The sequence below is a fragment of the Crotalus tigris genome, unplaced genomic scaffold (genome assembly GCF_016545835.1).
Source record: "Crotalus tigris isolate CLP2741 ecotype Arizona unplaced genomic scaffold, ASM1654583v1 scf7180000024339.11422700, whole genome shotgun sequence".
NCBI lineage: Eukaryota > Metazoa > Chordata > Lepidosauria > Squamata > Viperidae > Crotalus > Crotalus tigris.
Window position 1 is genome coordinate 4,431,929 of NW_024100509.1, and position 16,993 is coordinate 4,448,921.

Genomic DNA, 16,993 nt, shown 5'->3' on the forward strand with positions numbered 1-16,993 from the left:
CCATTGCAGCATCCCCAGGGTCACATGATCAAAATTTGGATGCTTGGCAACTGTCTCTTATTTATGATGGTTGCAATGTCCTGGGGTCATGTGATCACCTTTTGCAACCTTCTGACAAGCAAAGTCAATGGGGAAATCACATTCACTTAACAACCATGTTACTAACTTAACTACAGTCATTCACTTAACAACTGTGGCAATAAAGGTTGTAAACTGGGGCAAAGCTCAACAAATATTTCACTTAGCAATACAATTATGGTCATAAATTGAGGACTACTTTTAAAGTTGGCATATTGTATTAAGTAAGAAACGATGGTTTATAGATCATAGGAGCTGGATTTATACAGTATGAAGCCACAGAAATACAGAATAGAATAGAATAATCTTTTCTTAAAAACTTCCAGTATTGGAGCATTCACAATTTCTGGAGGCCAGTTCCACTGGTTAATTGTTTTAACTGTCAGGAAATTTCTTTTTATTTCTAGGTTGCTTCTCTCCTTGATTAGTTTCCATCCATTGTTTCTTGTCCTGCCCTCTGGTGCTTTGGAGAATAACTTGACTCCCTCTTCTTTGTGGCAATCCCTGAGATATCCCTATCATGTCATCTGTAGTCCTTCTTTTCATTAAACTAGACCAGTGGTTCTCAACCTTTTTAATGCCGTGACCCCCAACCGGTCGTAAGTCGAGGAACTACTCAACCGGTCGTAAGTCGAGGACTACTCAACTTGGTGCAGCACCGTTTGCAGAATGGGACTTTTGGTGGGCTCAGCAGGGCAGAGACAGCCTGGACAATTCCTATTGGCTTTTGAAAGCCAATAGAATTAGACTCTATTCAAGAGAGTCTATTCTATTGGCTTTCAAAAGCCAATAGAATAAAAGGGAGTAGCACAGCTAAGGAAAAGGGGGAAAAAATGGCGGACTGCGTTGTTTGGCGACCCCCGTGAAATGGTCGTTCGACCCCAAATGGGGTCCCGACCCACAGGTTGAGAACCACTGAACTAGACATATCCAATTCCAGCAATTGTTCTTATATCTTTTAGCCTCTCCCTGATCATCTTTGTTGCTGTTCTCTGCACTTTTTCTAGAGTCAACATTTTTTTTACATCATGGTGACCAAAACTGGATGCAGTATTCCAAATGTGTTACCAATGCATTATAAAGTGGTATTAACACTTCACGTGATCTTGATTCTATCCCTCTGTTAATGCAGCCTAAAACTGTTGGTTTTTTTGGCCGCTGCAGCTCACTGCTGGCTCATATTTAAGTGATTGTCCACTAGAATTCCAAGATCCCTCTCACAGTTCCTACTATTGAGCAAAATACCCCCTATATTATACCTGTGCATTTGTTTTTGTTTTTTGTCTAAATGTAGAACCTTACTTTTTTCACCATTGAATTTCATTTTGTTAGATAAAGCCCAATGTGCAAGTCTGTCAAGATCCTTCTGTATCTTAAGCCTGTCTTCTGGAGTGTTGGCCATTCCTGCCAGCTTGATGTCATCTGCAAATTTGATGAGTTCCCCATCTATCCCTTCATCCAAATCATTGATGAAGATGTTGAAGAGCAGTTCCATTGAGTACTACATATTGAGTGCGGTTGGTCCATCTGGGGGTGATGCTGTCTAACCCACATTTTTCTATCTTATCAGATAGTAGGTTGTGGTCTGCTTTATCAAATGCCTTACTGAAGTCCAAGTAAATTATATTTACAGCATTCCTCTGGTCCACTAATTTTGTCACCTGGTTAAAGAATGCAATAAGATTTGTCTGGCATGATCTGTTTTTGACAAACCCATGTTGGCTTTGGGTTATGATTTTGTTTGCCTCTAGATGTTCATTGATTTGTTGCTTGATTAACTTTTCCAGAATCTTCCCAGGTATTGAGGCTGATAGGTCTGTAATTTCCTGGATCCATTTTTTTTCCTTTTTTGAAGATGGGAACTCCATCAGCTCTTTTCCAGTCCTCTGGTAGTTCCCCAGTGCTCCAGGATCTTTGAAAACATATAGTTCAGTGGTTCTGAGATCATGTCTGCCAGTTCCTTCAGAATCTTGGGGTGTAATCCATCTGGTCCTGGTGATTTGAACAGGTGCTGACTTACGATTTTCTTGCCTATTTTAACTTGTGTTTCTAATCTGTTTTTTATGGTACTGTTTTTGATAGGTTGGATTGTTTTTTTCCTTTGTGTAAAGATGGATGCAAAAAATGAGTTAAGTAGTTTTGCTTTCTCCCTGTTGCCTGTCACCTTCTTGCCACTTTATTCCACTAATCAGCCAATTGTTTCCTTGACTTTTTTCTTGTTTTTAGCATTGTTGAAAGAAGCTTTTTTTATTTTTGTCACAAGACTTAGTTCATTTTGAGCTTTAGCTTTCCTCACTTTTGTCATGGTTCCGATTGACAGAGACAAATAAAGCAGAACTCTGAGGCTTGGAGATTCCTCAAAGAACATGTTTATTGATACAGAGTATCAGTACTTTAAAAATAAAACCAAGTCTGAAGAGATGCATAACAATTCCCAATACAAAGTTAAAAATTCCCACCCCCAAAACTGCAAGCAATTACATTTCCCCACTCAGCTTGTTGGTGGGCTTTTCATGAAATACCCAGCCTGCAGTCTTGGGAGCAGCCGATGACCTTGGTTCCCATGAAAGAAAGTGTGACAGAGACAGTCTGTTTTGTCTAGCGCAACACCTGGCAAACCCCCTCCCTCTGTGGCAACTAGGAGTGAGAAGGAAAAAGATGTCTGTAACCATGCTTATTCTAAAGTTGACAGTCAGCTATCCGCCTTCACATTCGCACATTTCACCCATGTAGCCTCTGAAAAGGGGTAACCTTTCCACTGGACAAGGTATTGTAGCTTTCCCTTGTGCAATCTACAGTCCAGAATATGTTTAATCTCATAATGTGTCTTTCTCTCCAACACCACTGGGCCAGGTGGCTTTTTGGGAATGGGTCTTAAAGTGGATTCTGACACTGGTTTTAAAAGACTGCAATGAAACAAGGATGGATTTTCCCCAACAATCACGGAAGCTTTAACTCCACCGTAACAGGGTTTATGATCCTGACAATGGGAAAAGGACCAAGGAACTTCAGACCCAATTTCTTGCTAGGCAATTTTAACCGTAGATATTTCGTTGAAAGATAAACTAATTGCCCAACATAAAAAGGTTTTGTAGGGGAACATCATTTGTCTCCTTGCTCCTTGTAAACCTTTGTGGCTTTAGCCAATGCTTTCTTCACATTCACTCAAACACCCTGGAAAGATGTCACCCATTGATCCAAGGTTTGGGAAGTAGGTGGTTCCTGTGGGAACTCAGGCATGGGCACAAAATCTCTACCCATTGCTATTTTGAATGGGGTGATACCAGTACTATTGCACAGTAGTATTGTAGGCAACGTCTGCAAAAGGTAAAAGGTCAGCCCAATTCAACTGCTGGTAATTCACATAACACCTGAGATGCTGTTCCATTATTGCGTTAGCTTTTTCAGCGACACCATTAGTATTCAGATGAAAAGCAGATGAAAGCCCCTGGAAGGACCCAGTCAGTTTAACAAATTCCCTCCAAAGTTTTGCAGTAAACTACACTCCCTCCCGTCAGAGATAATCCACTTTGGGGCACCATGGAGCCGGTATGTGTGCTGCAAAAACAGTTTGGTTAGTTTCTGGGCAGAAGGAAGCCCTGAGCAAGTGATGAAATGTGCCTGTTTGGAAAATAAATCAATCACAGTCCGTATCACAATGTTTCCCTTTCTCTCAGATAACTCTACTATAAAATCTATGGCTATCTCCTCCCAAGGCTGAGAGGGGTTGGCCACTTGCTGCAATAAACCTGACGGTTTTCCAGGACGTTTCTTCATGGTAGTACAAGTGGCATAACTTTTTACATAACTCTCAATGTCTTTTTTCATTTTCGGCCACCAGAATTGCCTCCGCACTAGATGCAATGTTTTTAAAAATACAAAGTGACCCACTTGCTTAGCGTCATGACTCTGTTGCAATACCTCGAGTCTGAGGCTTTCTGGGAGGTATAACGTAGAACCTTTCCAAGCTAATCCCCCTCTTAAAGTCAATATAGACCTGTTATCTTTGAACCAGTCATTAGTCTCTAACTTCTCCTTTAGTTCCTTTAATGATCGATTGTCAGGACCTGCAGGGGGTCTCTGTGTGTGTGTGATCTGGTTGTTATTTGGGATGCAGCAGACTGCAGCAAAGGAATAACGGAGTTAATCACTTTCTCTCTGTTGCTTTTGAACTGGAGCATTCTGGACAAGGCATCCGCCAGAAAGTTCTTGCCCCCAGGAATATATTTTAAGGTGAAATTAAAACGGTTGAAATATTGAGCGCATCGAACTTGCCTGGGGGATAATTTACGAGGGGTTTTGAGAGCTTCCTAGTTTTTGTGATCAGTCTGCACCTCAAAAGGTAATTCCCCCCCTTCCAAGAAATGACGCCATGTCAGCAATGCCAACAAACTGCAAAAGCCTCTTTCTCCCAAACTTTCCCACCTCCTCTCTGTCTCAGTTAATCTCCGGGAAGTGTAAGCACAAGGTTGTAATTCTCCCCTGTGATTTTTTTTGTAACAGAACAGCACCCTCGGCCACGTCACTTGCATCAGCTTGAATAATGAATTGCTGCCCAGGGTCAGGGTGTTTTAGGATCGTTTCAGCTGCAAAGAGTCTCTAGGTTTTCGAATACCACTTGGCATTCTAATGACCATTGCAATGGCTGACAGGGTCGGGGGTTCCCCCCCTTGCCTGTTTTGAGTAAGTCAATGATTGGCATGGCTATCCTTGCAAAAGAAGGAATAAATTGACAATAAAAGTTGGCAAACCCTAGAAAGCTTTGAAGCTCCCATTCCAAAACTGCTTTGACTTTGGCAGGATCCATTTCTACTCCCTCATTTGAAATTTGATATCCCAAGTAGTTGATGGGTACCTGGTCAAATTCGCATTTTGACAGTTTTGCATACAGTTCGGCTTTCAACAGTTTTTCAGTACATCATAGACTAATTTTAGTGTAGATAAGGATGTCATCAAGATAAACTAAAACCCCTTTGTATAAATGATCATGGACCACTTGATTTATCAATTGCATAAATACAGCAGGAGCCCCTTGCAATCCAAAAGGCATTACTTTAAATTGGAAACTCCCCAAAAAATCATTACTTTTGACCACACTAGTGATGAAAACTTTGAAAGCAGGCTGATCATACTGATCATGGATTTATTTTTCCTCTTAGCCAATATAGAGAATTGGATAAAATGCAAGTTATATTGTTCCTGAATCTGGGTGCACAATAGATGTTAATGTAGAAGTGAGATGGAATTGTGAATGTGCCGCTTGAGTGTTTGGTGACAGGGAAGTAGTGAATATAAAAAATGTCCTCTGGCTAAGAAGTGCAGTTCATAGGGCTTCAAATTAAAACATTCCAAGAGATGGCTATCCAGTTTCTGGTTGAGTACATCCAGCGAAGGAGAATTCACTCTTAGTTAGTGCTGTAATCAAACAGTTTTTATTTGGAAGTTTTTAATAATGAGTAAATGTCTATGGAGATTCTCAGTCATCTAGGTCATGGTTGAAAAAGCACTTTTGGGTTAATAATGACTAGAATCGTTCTTCCTGCAACTTAAAGGCATTGTTCTCTATCCTTCATTATGGGATACAGATAGCCCTCGTTTAAGCACAATTGGGACCAGCAACTCCCTTGCTAAGCAACACTACCATTAAGCAAGACATGTGACTGATGGATTTACAATCTCATTTCTGCTCCAGTTGTTAAGCAAGACATCAGAACTTGCAGTTTTACTGCCAGCTTTTTCATTGACTCTGCTTGTCAGAAATCAACTGTGAAGTACACAAATGATAATTACATGACCGTAGGACACTGCAACAGTTGTAAATGCCTGTTGTTTGCAAAATAATTGAATCTGGTTCATGTGACCACAGGAATAGTGTGATGGTCTTACCATAAAAGTTACTTTTCAGTAACTTAAGAATGGTCACTAAACAGCAGTTTAGCAAGATCTACCTGTATAGACAGCAAGTTGTGATACTTCTTCATGTGCTTAAGTGCTCTTCTATTACCCCTCTTTTTTTGTAAAGGCAAACACATATTCAATTTCCTCAGTTTTACTCCTAAAACTTAGTTTTGAATTCGTGCAATAAGCTCACCAAGAGGATAGATAGTTATCTGTCAGGGATAGTGTAATTTGATTTCCTGCACCAGTCCTTCCTCAGATTGCCCACTCTATGCATCTAATAAAGTGAGCTGCAACTTACAAATACTTAGTTTTTTAATTAAAAATTTTTTTAGTTGGAAGAGGTGATACCATACTCCTGTTTTTTCCCCCAACATTGACTGACATAGTTCTCCTCCTACAAATCACCAAGCAGATGTTTATTTATTAAATAAGTTCATACGGCCAACCAATTGACAGTGACACCAGGTGGCATACAGCAATAAGAAGCTGCAATAACAATAAGACTTATATACCGCTTCAAACCGCTTTACAGCCCTCTCTAAGCAGTTAACAGAGTCAGCATATTGCCCCTCCCCCCAACAATCTGGATCCTCATTTTACTGACCTTGGAAGGATGGAAGGTTGAGTCAACCTTGAGCTGGTCAGGATTGAATTCCCAATACCTTCTCTCCCCCTCCTCCCCGCTCCCAGTGATAATCCAGCTTGGATTTAAGGAGAAAAAAAATTCCCTTTCCAACTCTATAATATGAATAAAAAAATATGAACAGAATTGGCTGAGCCTGAAATTGGTATAAACATGTTTCCTTTCAATGTGTCTCTACTTTGTAAATTATTTACTATTATCCTTCTTTAGTATAGATATAACATACTGATATTATCCAATCATTCACACAGTGTTCCATATTTGTTGACCTAGAGCTGCCTCTTTTTTTGCTATTCTAAATGGTTCAGTCAATATTTTTTCCAGTACCTGGTACTTGTCCCTCAAGTTTCAGTGGAGTTTGTTTCTGAATGTATTCTTTCTTTACAATTTTTTTTGTTATTTTATAGTAGCATTTGAAAAGAGTTGCAGTAGTCTTTCTATGTTCCTTTAATCTCACTTCCCTTTTTCACTCTTCTTCCATGGTTGTATTAATGTATTTTTATCTTACCAGTGCATTTTCTGTTGATAGCCATTCATTAGATATATATTCTGCCTTTATTTTATATAACTCAAGCCAATGTACATTATGCTGTTTTCTCCATAACAACAATCCTATGAGATAGAGAGATTGAAAGAAAGTGATTATTTCAAGGTTGCCCAAGTAGTTTCTAGGTCTAATGAAAGATAAGTATTCTTGTTGGACGGGTTTCTAATCCAACACTTCAACTTCTATACTAACCTGACTTTTTAAAAATATTTTTAATAGTCTGTAAAATATCTGGTGGGGGTTTTTTTGTTTTAGTATTTTTTATTTATTGATTGATTTGCTTCATGGAGGACAGACATGCAGATCTGTGTATGTGTGAGGGAGGGCAGCCTAGCTAGGCAACAACCTCCAAAATCACATCTAGAAGCAGGAATTGGTAAACCATTTCTGTATTATTGTTGTATGGCTATGGCTGCTAAGCCTACCATGAAATGCTGTTGTGATTTCCAACAAACCTGTCTTTTGATTTCATTGGAAAAGATTTTTTGAAATTACAAGCTAGGCAAGTGAGTAGTTGAATTTAATTCCTTTCTACCTGCTTAGTTTATGAATGCAGCTAAAAGTCCTTCAAAAGACTACAGCTTCTTTTTATTATTTAGGAGAAAAGTGAAGCAGCTAGTAAATTGCCTTCTCTCAGGCACGGGAAACTTTGATTTATTATAGTATTGTTCAGTATAGTTCAATCTGGAAAATACCCTCCTTGCCACCTTATTAATTTTTGCCTTGTAAATCATCTTTATTATTCTTCCTGGAAAAAAATAAGCAGTGATTTAGGTATGACGGGCTTGAAACTGCTTAACATGCCCCAGAAATAAATGAAACAAGGTTTTAAGCTGTTTGGGGCTCTTTTTGGTAGAATTTGCACTGGGTTCTGTTTTAGTTTTTTGGCAGTATAAAAGTAGGAGGAAGCTTTGATTTGAGTACATTCTTTTTACTTGAAACTTTCATTTCTGTGCACTCAATAATATAATTGTGAAAAAGAAAATATGAAAATATTGATATATTGAGACATAAAATGTATGAATAGTCTGCATTCTCCCCTTATTCAATTATTTTGTCATGTTAAAATGTTAAAAAAATGTGCCTAGTTTCTGAAAAAGTGTTATTTTTTGGTGGCTCTTTGATCCCTACTCTCTTCTCAGAACTATCTGGATTATGGGAACAAGGACCTGATATAAGAGTTCTCCATTTGGCAACCAACACGTCTTACAGGCAGTCCTTGACTTATGATCACAATTGAACCAAAAATTTCCATTGCTAAGCAAGACAATTGTTAACTGAGTTTTGCTCTATTTTATGACCTTTCTTGCTACAGTTACCATGTTTCCCCAAAAATAAGAAGTTGCTTGATTTTGGGTGGGTGGGTATAATATAAGCCCTACCCCAAAAATAAGCCCTAGTTTTGGGGCGAGGCGCATGCCTAAAAATCAAGCTAGGGCGGGGTGGGGGGGTGAAATTGCCCCATGGGCCCCGCACCCACTTACCAGGCCTCCCATGAATCTACACCTGCCTCTCCACACCGGCCCACTCCTGCAGCATCCCCCAGCCTGCATTTCACAGTTAGAGGCCTTTCCAGAAGGCCTCTGCAGCTGAGAACCGAGCTATAGTTTTGATTGTAGCTCAGTTCTCAGCTGCAGAGGCCTTCCGGAAAGGCCTCTGGCTGTGAAATGCAGGCCGGAGCTCCATTCTCAGCTACAAAATGAAGCTGCTCCTTCGGCCGCAGAAGAAGTGGGCCGGCTGAGTGGGGCTCTTGGTGCCGTTGCTGCGAGATGAGTGGAAAAGACACCCCCTGAAAATAAGACCTGGTGCCTCTTTTGGAGGCAAATAACAACAACAACAATAATACTGGGTCTTATTTTCGGAGGAACATGGTAAGTGAATCACTGAAGTTGTTAAGTTAGTAACATGGTTGTAAAGTGAATTTGGCTTCTTCATTGACTTTGCTTATCAGAAGGTTGCAAAAGGTGATTACATGACCCCAAGACACTTGCACCTTCATAAATACATGCCAGTTGCCAAGCATCTGAATTTTGATCATGTGACTCTGGGGATGCTGCAATGATTGTGTGAAAAACAGTCATAAATCACTTTTTAAAATGCTATTGTAATAGTCACTAAATGAGTGGCTGTAAGTCAAGAACTATCTGTATTTTTGGTGTATCATGCAGCTCCATAGTAAAATTAACAATTTAACTTTAGTAGAATAATATATATGGTACTCAAATAAAGGCAAACATACACATCCCAGAATAATGTTGCAGGATCCAATCTGGGTTGGTCACTGGAATCAGAGGTTTTGTCTTCCAAGCTTTTCGACTTGTGCTGGAGCCCATCTTCAGGGAACTTCTCTCTAGCAGAGTGTGTGCTGTTCTGTGTGTGGTATTTATAGTGCCTGTTGTAAGTAGTTTTTTAGATTGGGGTGTGTTGATGGCTAGGTTTTAAATTGTAAGCTGGCGTTTGCTTGTGCTGCCCTGCCCTCACCTTCTAAGTACTTGATAGGCTGGTGGTAAATCAGCATTCCTGTTGACTGATGAGGGGCCTGTTTCCTAGGCTTCAATCATTTCCTTGGCTGTTTTTGTCCCCTGCATGGATTGCCCCTGTGACTATATAGGACAGACAGGAAGGAAGCTAACCACCAGATTGTAAGAATACAAGTGAGCGGTCAGACAAAAAGACTGGAACTCATTGATAGCCTTACACTGCAATGAACAAGGACACACATTCAATTTTGTAGCTACTAAGATTGTTGGACGAGAAGGCACAAAACCAGCCAGGAAATTGAAGGCCTGGGAAACAGGTCCCTGGTCGGTCAACAGGAGTGCTGATTTACCACCAGTCTATCAAGTACTTAGAAGGCAAGGGCTAGGCAGCACAAGGACAGTTAATGACTTAAAAGCCAGCCATCAACACAGCCCAATCAACATCTTAAAAGCCACATACAACAGGCACTATAAATACCACACACAGAACAGCACACATTCTGCTAGAGAGAAGTTCCCTGAAGATGGGCTCCAGCACAAGTCCAAAAGCTCTAAACACAAAACCTCTGCTCCTGGTGACCAACCCAGATTGGATCCTGCAATATATGGTACTACTGTACTTACCACAAAAGGCCTGCAAGCCTTGTACGTTTACCTATATATATGATTATGTCTCATTTATATCCGTTTGGCCCACTTGATTGATGTATATCCCTACGGAAGTCTCTGATGAAACTATTACCATTCTAGCAGAGTAACTGCCAGGTTACATTTGCATAAATGTGAATGCAGATTAACTGATACTATGCCTGTTTCTCACAGAACTCTTAAAAACCCTAGCACTAACTCCAGAATACAAAAACAAGTCCCATCAAACAGAAATCATCTTTGTAGTAGTGGCAAATATCTGTAGCTCGGGTGTAGGATGAAGGTGAAGGTTTGTACTCCAAGCTTGTGGGCTGGTTTCCGAACGTTTCGCTACCAGGCTAGGTAATATCTTCAGCAGAGTTTAGGGCAAGAATCGGAAACCTTAAACACTCAAAGAGCCATTTGGACCCATTTCCCACAGAAAAGAAAACACTGGGAGCCACAAAACCCTGCTGCTTCCCCTCCCCCAACAGAGTGCCCTACTGCCACTGCTTCCACCCACCCACCCCCGACTAAGCAGTCCACCACCACTGCTGCTTCCCTTCCGCATGAAGTGTCCTGCCACCACTCTTTCCCCACCCTCCAACGGAGCACTCTACCGCCGCTGCTGCTTCCCTCCGCACGAAGCGCCCTGCTGCCATTCACTACTTCCTTCCACCCACCCCCTGACAGAGCGCTCCACCGCCGCTGCTGCTTCCCCTCTACACAAAGCGCCCTGCCACCAGCTATTGCTTCCCCCCCCCCCACGGAGCACTCCACTGCTGCTGCTGCTGCTTTCCCCCTGCATGGAGTGTCCTGCCTCCACTGCTTCCCTCCCCCCACCCTGACGGAGTACTCCATCGCCACTGCTGCTTCCCCCCCCAGGACGGAGCGCTCCGCCGCTGCTTCACCCAGTGGCGAAGTTGGAGTTTGGGAGGCAGCAGCAAGGCATAGCCCAGGCGTGGCCCAGCAACAGCAGCAAAGTACGTCCATCCCACTCAAGCAACCAACAGTGGCTTGGGTGTCTCTGCTCCATCTGAGTTGAAGAAAGCGGAGGTGCAGCAGCGGTATTGCTCTCAATAAGGTGGGGGCACACAAGCGAGCAGTGCACCTGGCTCTTATTTTTTGAGAGCAATCCTGCTGCTGCACCTCCGCTTTCTTCAACTCAGACGGAGCAGAACCACCCAAGCCGCTGGTAGCCGATTGAATGGGGAGGACAAGGAGGAGAAGAGCAGTGTGGCTTTGTGTCAGCCGGCCAGCCAGTGAGGAGTAGGTTAGGCGATGGTGTCTGGCTGGCTGGGGAGGGGGTATCATGGCCACTCGGGGGGGATCTGCCAAGCCTCATTGGCAGCTCCCCCCACCCGTACAAGATGCTTGACAGTACCCCCCGCGACCCCGATCAGACTCATGCAGCACCTTCTTTCCAGCTCCACCGCAGTCCTGTCACTTCCTTCGCTGCTACGTGCAGTTCCACAAACAAAAGAAGTGGGACTAAAAAGTTCAATCAATTCCAACTTTGTGAGATCTTTTTTTTCCACGAGAAATTGGAATTGATTGAATGAACTTTTTTAGTTCCACTTCTTTTGTTTGTGGGACTGCACACGGTGATGGAGGACTGGGAGCCGCAGCAGAGGGATGAAAGAGCCTCATGCGGCTCCGGAGCCGCAGGTTGCTGACCCCTGGTTTAGGGGATGTCAGTCTCAGTGTTCTTCTGTTTATAATAGCTTGAGGTGCGGGTGTGTCAAATGTAGTCTTGTGATGGGTCAGGTGTGAGTCATCAGTGATAATCTTGCCATGGGTCTTGCAATAGGGAGGTTGCATCAGATCATGGTCATTGGGAAGTTAAATGCTGGGGGGGGGCCTTGCATGGGTTGGTTGGTCGACTGTGTGTTTGATTTGGATTTTGAGTGGTCCGTAGGCTGGTTTAGGTCAATGTGTCTGTTGATGGAATTGCTTGTGGAGTGCCAGGCTTCGATGAACTCACAAGCATGGCGGGTGGTAGCGTGGCCAATGATTCTTGTGTTGCTCCAATCAATCTGCTGCTGTTTGGTGTGGTGTGGGTAGAGATTAATGATTTGGGGTCATGGCGTTTGACTGCCAACCGGTGTTCGTAGATCCTGGTTTTCAATTGACATGATGTTTTTCCCATGTAGAATTGGTTGCAATGGTTCCAGTTGATTTTGTAGATTACATTGTTTCTTTCATTCTTTTATATCTTGTCTTTGGTTCTGGATAATTCCTGGTGGAGTGTGGCTGTGGGTTTGTGGGCTTTTGCTATTCCTACGAGTTGGAGAATTCTGGCTGTCATTTCTGACATCCCTTTTGTGTATGGTAAGATTAGTTTTTGCATGATGCTTGGCTGTGTGGTGTGTTATGGTTTGGCTGTTGTGAATCATCTTGCTGGTGACTCCTTAATGTCAATCTGTCACAGTTGGAGTCAGTTCACATAAATACAAACATCCTTGTGACACCATGATCAACTACAAGATACTACTAGTTGTTTAGTAATGATCAAACTTATTGAACTGATAATGACAAAAAAACTATTGTTATCAAGTTATAACAGAATACATCTGAACATATAGAAACAGAACAAATTAAAATATTGTAGTACAATTCCAGGTATGTATGGTTTAGAGCTGACTATTTGCTATATAAAAACAATTCTGCTTTTATTTATCCCTAAACCTCCATAAAACTGTAATTCTCAAAATGTCTTTTAATGTTAGTCCAGATAATTTGAGATACTATAGATCAGCGGTTCTCAACCTATGGGTCGCGACCCCATTTGGGGTCGATCGACCACTTTTCGGGGGTCGCCAAAGGCGTCGATCCGCCATTTTGTCCCCACCGGGGGCGGCCCCGCGCATGCGCGCTGCGCACGGGGGGGCGCCCCCATGCGCGCCGCGCATGCGCATAACGTTTGTGTGATGGGGGTCGCCGTCACACAAACGTTGAGAAACGCTGCTATAGATGGATAGGCAATGACTTTGAAGGACAAAAGGGGTTTTTTAGGCATTTTGTGTATAATGTCTTTAGTGTAGAAACTGAAGAATGTTTAAAGAAAGAACTAAATTAAAGTTTATTGATTGATAAAACAAAAGTGAGACCTAGTGTGGTGTAATGGTTAAAGTGTCAGGTTAGAAACAAAGAGACTATGGGTTCTTGTCCTGACTTGGGCACAAACCCAGCTGGGGGACTTGGGTTAGTACTCAGGACTTAGGAAGGAGACAATGGCAAACCACTTCTGAAAAATCTTGCCAAGAAAACTACAGGGATTAGTCCAGGCAGTTCCCAAGAGTCAACACTGATTCAAAGGTACCCTCCCCCCCCAAAAAAAATCCCAAAGTAAATGGGGTATTTGAAATCAGTTGCTACTTTATCAAGTCTCTTCATAACTGCGTTCTGCATGTAGTTGGGCTAAGAGATCCAGAATAGAAACTGATGCATGGAAATATATTGCTAAGCTATGGTAGGTTGTAGGAGAAAAATCTTACTGAGATTTCTAAACTCCTACTGAAATCCTGGAAACAAAGCTGTGATAGTGGAAAAATAATAAGCAGAGCTCTGACATTAAAGTGCTTGTGTAGAACTGCTTGACTAATTTTAATTTTGATGTGTTATTCTAACTATCCCTTAGGCTCAGGTTTAGTAACAATTTAAAGCTGTAAATCTTAATTTAAAATTAAAGCCTTTTTTCTTTTCATGCTTTAGGTCAGGGGTGTCAAACTCAATTTCACTGAGGGCTGCAACAGCATTGCAGTGGCACTGGGGAGGGCGGGTGGGTGTGGCCAGAGTGGGTGCAGCCTACTGGGTGGGCGTGGATGGAGTGGGTGTGGCCTGGGTGAGCGTGGCCAGTTCTACATCATTCGCGTCAAAAGTGCCTATGGAAGCCTGGGCAGGAGTGGGACAGATCTGAGGGTCTCTGGCAGAAGGGGGTGGGACCGGGGCAAGTGCCAAGGCATGGTCCACCGTGGCAAGTGCCAAGATGGCCGCCACAAAATTGTACATTGGCTCACAGCTGGCCAGGGCCAAGGCAGTGGGGGCCATTCCCTCACTGTTTCCAGGATAGCTTCGTGGGCCACATGAAACCACTTCGCGGGCCTTGTGTTTGACATGTCTGCTCTACGTAGATGACATAATTTGAAAAATAATAGGAATTAATATTTTTCAAAGCAAATTAACAAAGTATAAGTATAGTGTCCATTTAAACAAATCTGGTGAAGGGGAATTTTTCTGGGTAATTAATTCCACTATTGTATTGCTTTTCTTGTAAAAAAAAATGTTCCCTAACATTCAGTGATAATCTGCCTTCCTATAATTTTAGTCGAATATTTTGCGTCTTTCTGTCTGAGAAAGAGAGAGCTAGACTTTTTTCTGTATGACATCCTTGGTCTTCTCTTGTCAAGACTTAAGATGCTGTTCTGTGATAGACTTTGACTATAGAAAAAATGGAACTATTACTTCTCATGATTTAGAATGGATATTTCTATTGATGTAGCCTAAAATTCCACCATGTATGCACACTATCTAAAGAGATTGCTGACCCTTGTGTAATTCATCTGTTGAGATTTTTAAAAAGTTTTATTCCTTACCAGACTTTCTCAGTTCTTTCTTACCAGTTCTTTCTCAGCTTTTAGAATTTGCCTGGTACTGTGTTTTCCCAAAACTAAGACAGGGTCTTTTTTTTTTTTGCACCAAAAGACCCATTAGGTCTTATTTTTGGCAGATGTCTTAATTTGCGGCCACCTGCCCATTCCATCCCACTGTCTGGTTGCTCACAGCTGCAATGGGCTAGGAGAGTGTGCGTCATACCAGTGCCGCCGCCACGAATTGAGACGAAGCAGGTGGGAGGATGGAGCTGCCCTAGCGCCCCACATCTGCTTACCTTGGCCCCACAGCCAGGCCACCCTTGTCTCATCACCTGCCTTGCCTCACGGTGGCACCACCCACCAGCAGCAGGAGCCTCGGCCACCAGGCTGGTTGCTTGCAGTCACAACAGGGCAGAAGAGCATGCATTGCACCGGTGTTGCCACTGCCACGAGGTGAGGTGAGGCAGGTGGGGGGTGGAGCTGCCTCATGTACCCCATACCCGCTTACTTCAGGGTCCCCACAGCCAGGCCATTCCCTGCTTGGCGACCCCCCTCACCTGCTCAATGACCCGGCTGCCTGCCCACCTCTTCCCTTTCATCTGCCTCCCGAGCCAGACTGCATGCTACGGAGGATGAGCAGGGGAGGCTCAGTCGCCTTACCCAGTCCCCCTCCACCATTTTCAAGCCAGAGGAGGAATGATGGTGAAAGGCTCTGCTGTTGCTGTGCGACAGCTGCATCCATTGCTGGAGGGACTTTCTTCGGTCCCAGATGCCTCCGCATTGCCCCACAGATCACCTGCCCGGCAGCCGCCGCTGCCGCCTCCTCTGCCTGCCTCACACTGCCTGCTCCCTGTTTCAGAGCCAGGAGGGAGTGATGGCTGCACAATAGCCGCATCCGCCACTGGAGGGGCTTTTTTCGGTTCTGGCCGCTCCGTTTTGCTCCGCAGATCAACTGCACAATGGCAGCCTCCTCCTTCTCTGCCAACTCTCCTGTGGCTTGCGCTGTGACCAGGCACAGCAAGCCTCCCCTGCTGCCTCCCTCTGCCTGCCAGATACCCGCCAAAGCCGGGTGTCTGGCAGGAGAAGGGAGGAGGCAGAGGAGGCTTGCACCACCCATTCCATTGGCTTCCCCCGTCTGCCCTGGGAAGCTTTGTAAGCCGTTGCAGCTGCGGGCAAGCAGATGGTGGGAGAGAGTGGGTGGGAGGCCACGGGAGATTAACGGTTGGAATGACACTAGTGCAGTCTTTAGAGCGCCCCTGCCACCAGGCCTGGTATAACTCTCCCATTGCTGTGTGAGCAGAGCCACAAATGGGGTTGGTGGCCGAAACCACCAGCCCGGGGATGATGCAGAAAGCCTACCACTGGCCTCCAGAGCTCCGCCATTGAAACTATACAATACAGGCAGCAAATGTGAAGCAGGCAGAGTGATGCAGTGCCACAGGACCCAAGCGGTAGGCAGTGGAGTAGGAGGAAGTGGCTCCTGCTGGGCAGATAATCTACAAGGTGAGGTGGGGCTGGCGCGGCCCAAAGAAAGGCTCTCCAGCAGCAGACGTGGTTGTTGTGAAGCAGCAGTGGAGCCTTTCACAGTCACTCCTCCCTGGCTTTGAAATGGCAGAGGGGGACTGGATAAGGCAACCGAGCCTCCCCCACATATCCTCCATAGCATGGCAGTCTGGCTCAGGAGGGGAGTGAAAGGTAAGAGGTGGGCAGGCAGCCGGGTCATTGAATGGGTCAGGAGAGGCCACTGAGCGGGGAGTGGTCTGTGGGGCCCCTGAGGTAAGCGGGTGTGTGGGGCACGTGGGGCAGTTCCACTCCCCCACCTGCCTCTCCCCAACTCCCGGTGGTACTAGTACGATGTGCACTTTCCTGCCCTATTGTGGCAGTGAGCAACCAGATGGTGGGATGGAGTGGGTAGGCTCTTAACCACGGCTTATTTTTGGGATAGGGCTTGTCTTAGGCGCATGTCAAAAAACCAGGCTATGGCACAGGTGTCAGAGGTGGCACTCAGAGCCCTCTCTATGGGCATGCGCACCGTCATCCAGTCCTATGCCTTCAGCTGCGTTTTATAAACCTTTTCACTTTAGGCCTCCACCACTATGTACAAAAAAAAAAGGTTCAATCAATC

General features: G+C 44.0%; 1 protein-coding gene across 2 annotated transcripts in view; it reads left to right on the top strand.

Moving 5' to 3' along the window:
- ZMAT2 (zinc finger matrin-type 2) overlaps positions 1-16,993 on the top strand; it is a 63,779-nt gene that overhangs the window by 790 nt on the left and 45,996 nt on the right. Inside the window, exon 1 of one of the 2 annotated variants that reach the window (XM_039326077.1) lies at positions 1,533-1,595. The exons of the other annotated variant lie outside the window; for it this stretch is intronic. Coding sequence (XP_039182011.1) covers positions 1,548-1,595 — 48 coding nt within the window. The 5' untranslated portion in view covers positions 1,533-1,547. Of the gene's footprint in view, positions 1-1,532; positions 1,596-16,993 lie in introns of those variants that run through there. 2 annotated transcript variants of the gene reach the window in all.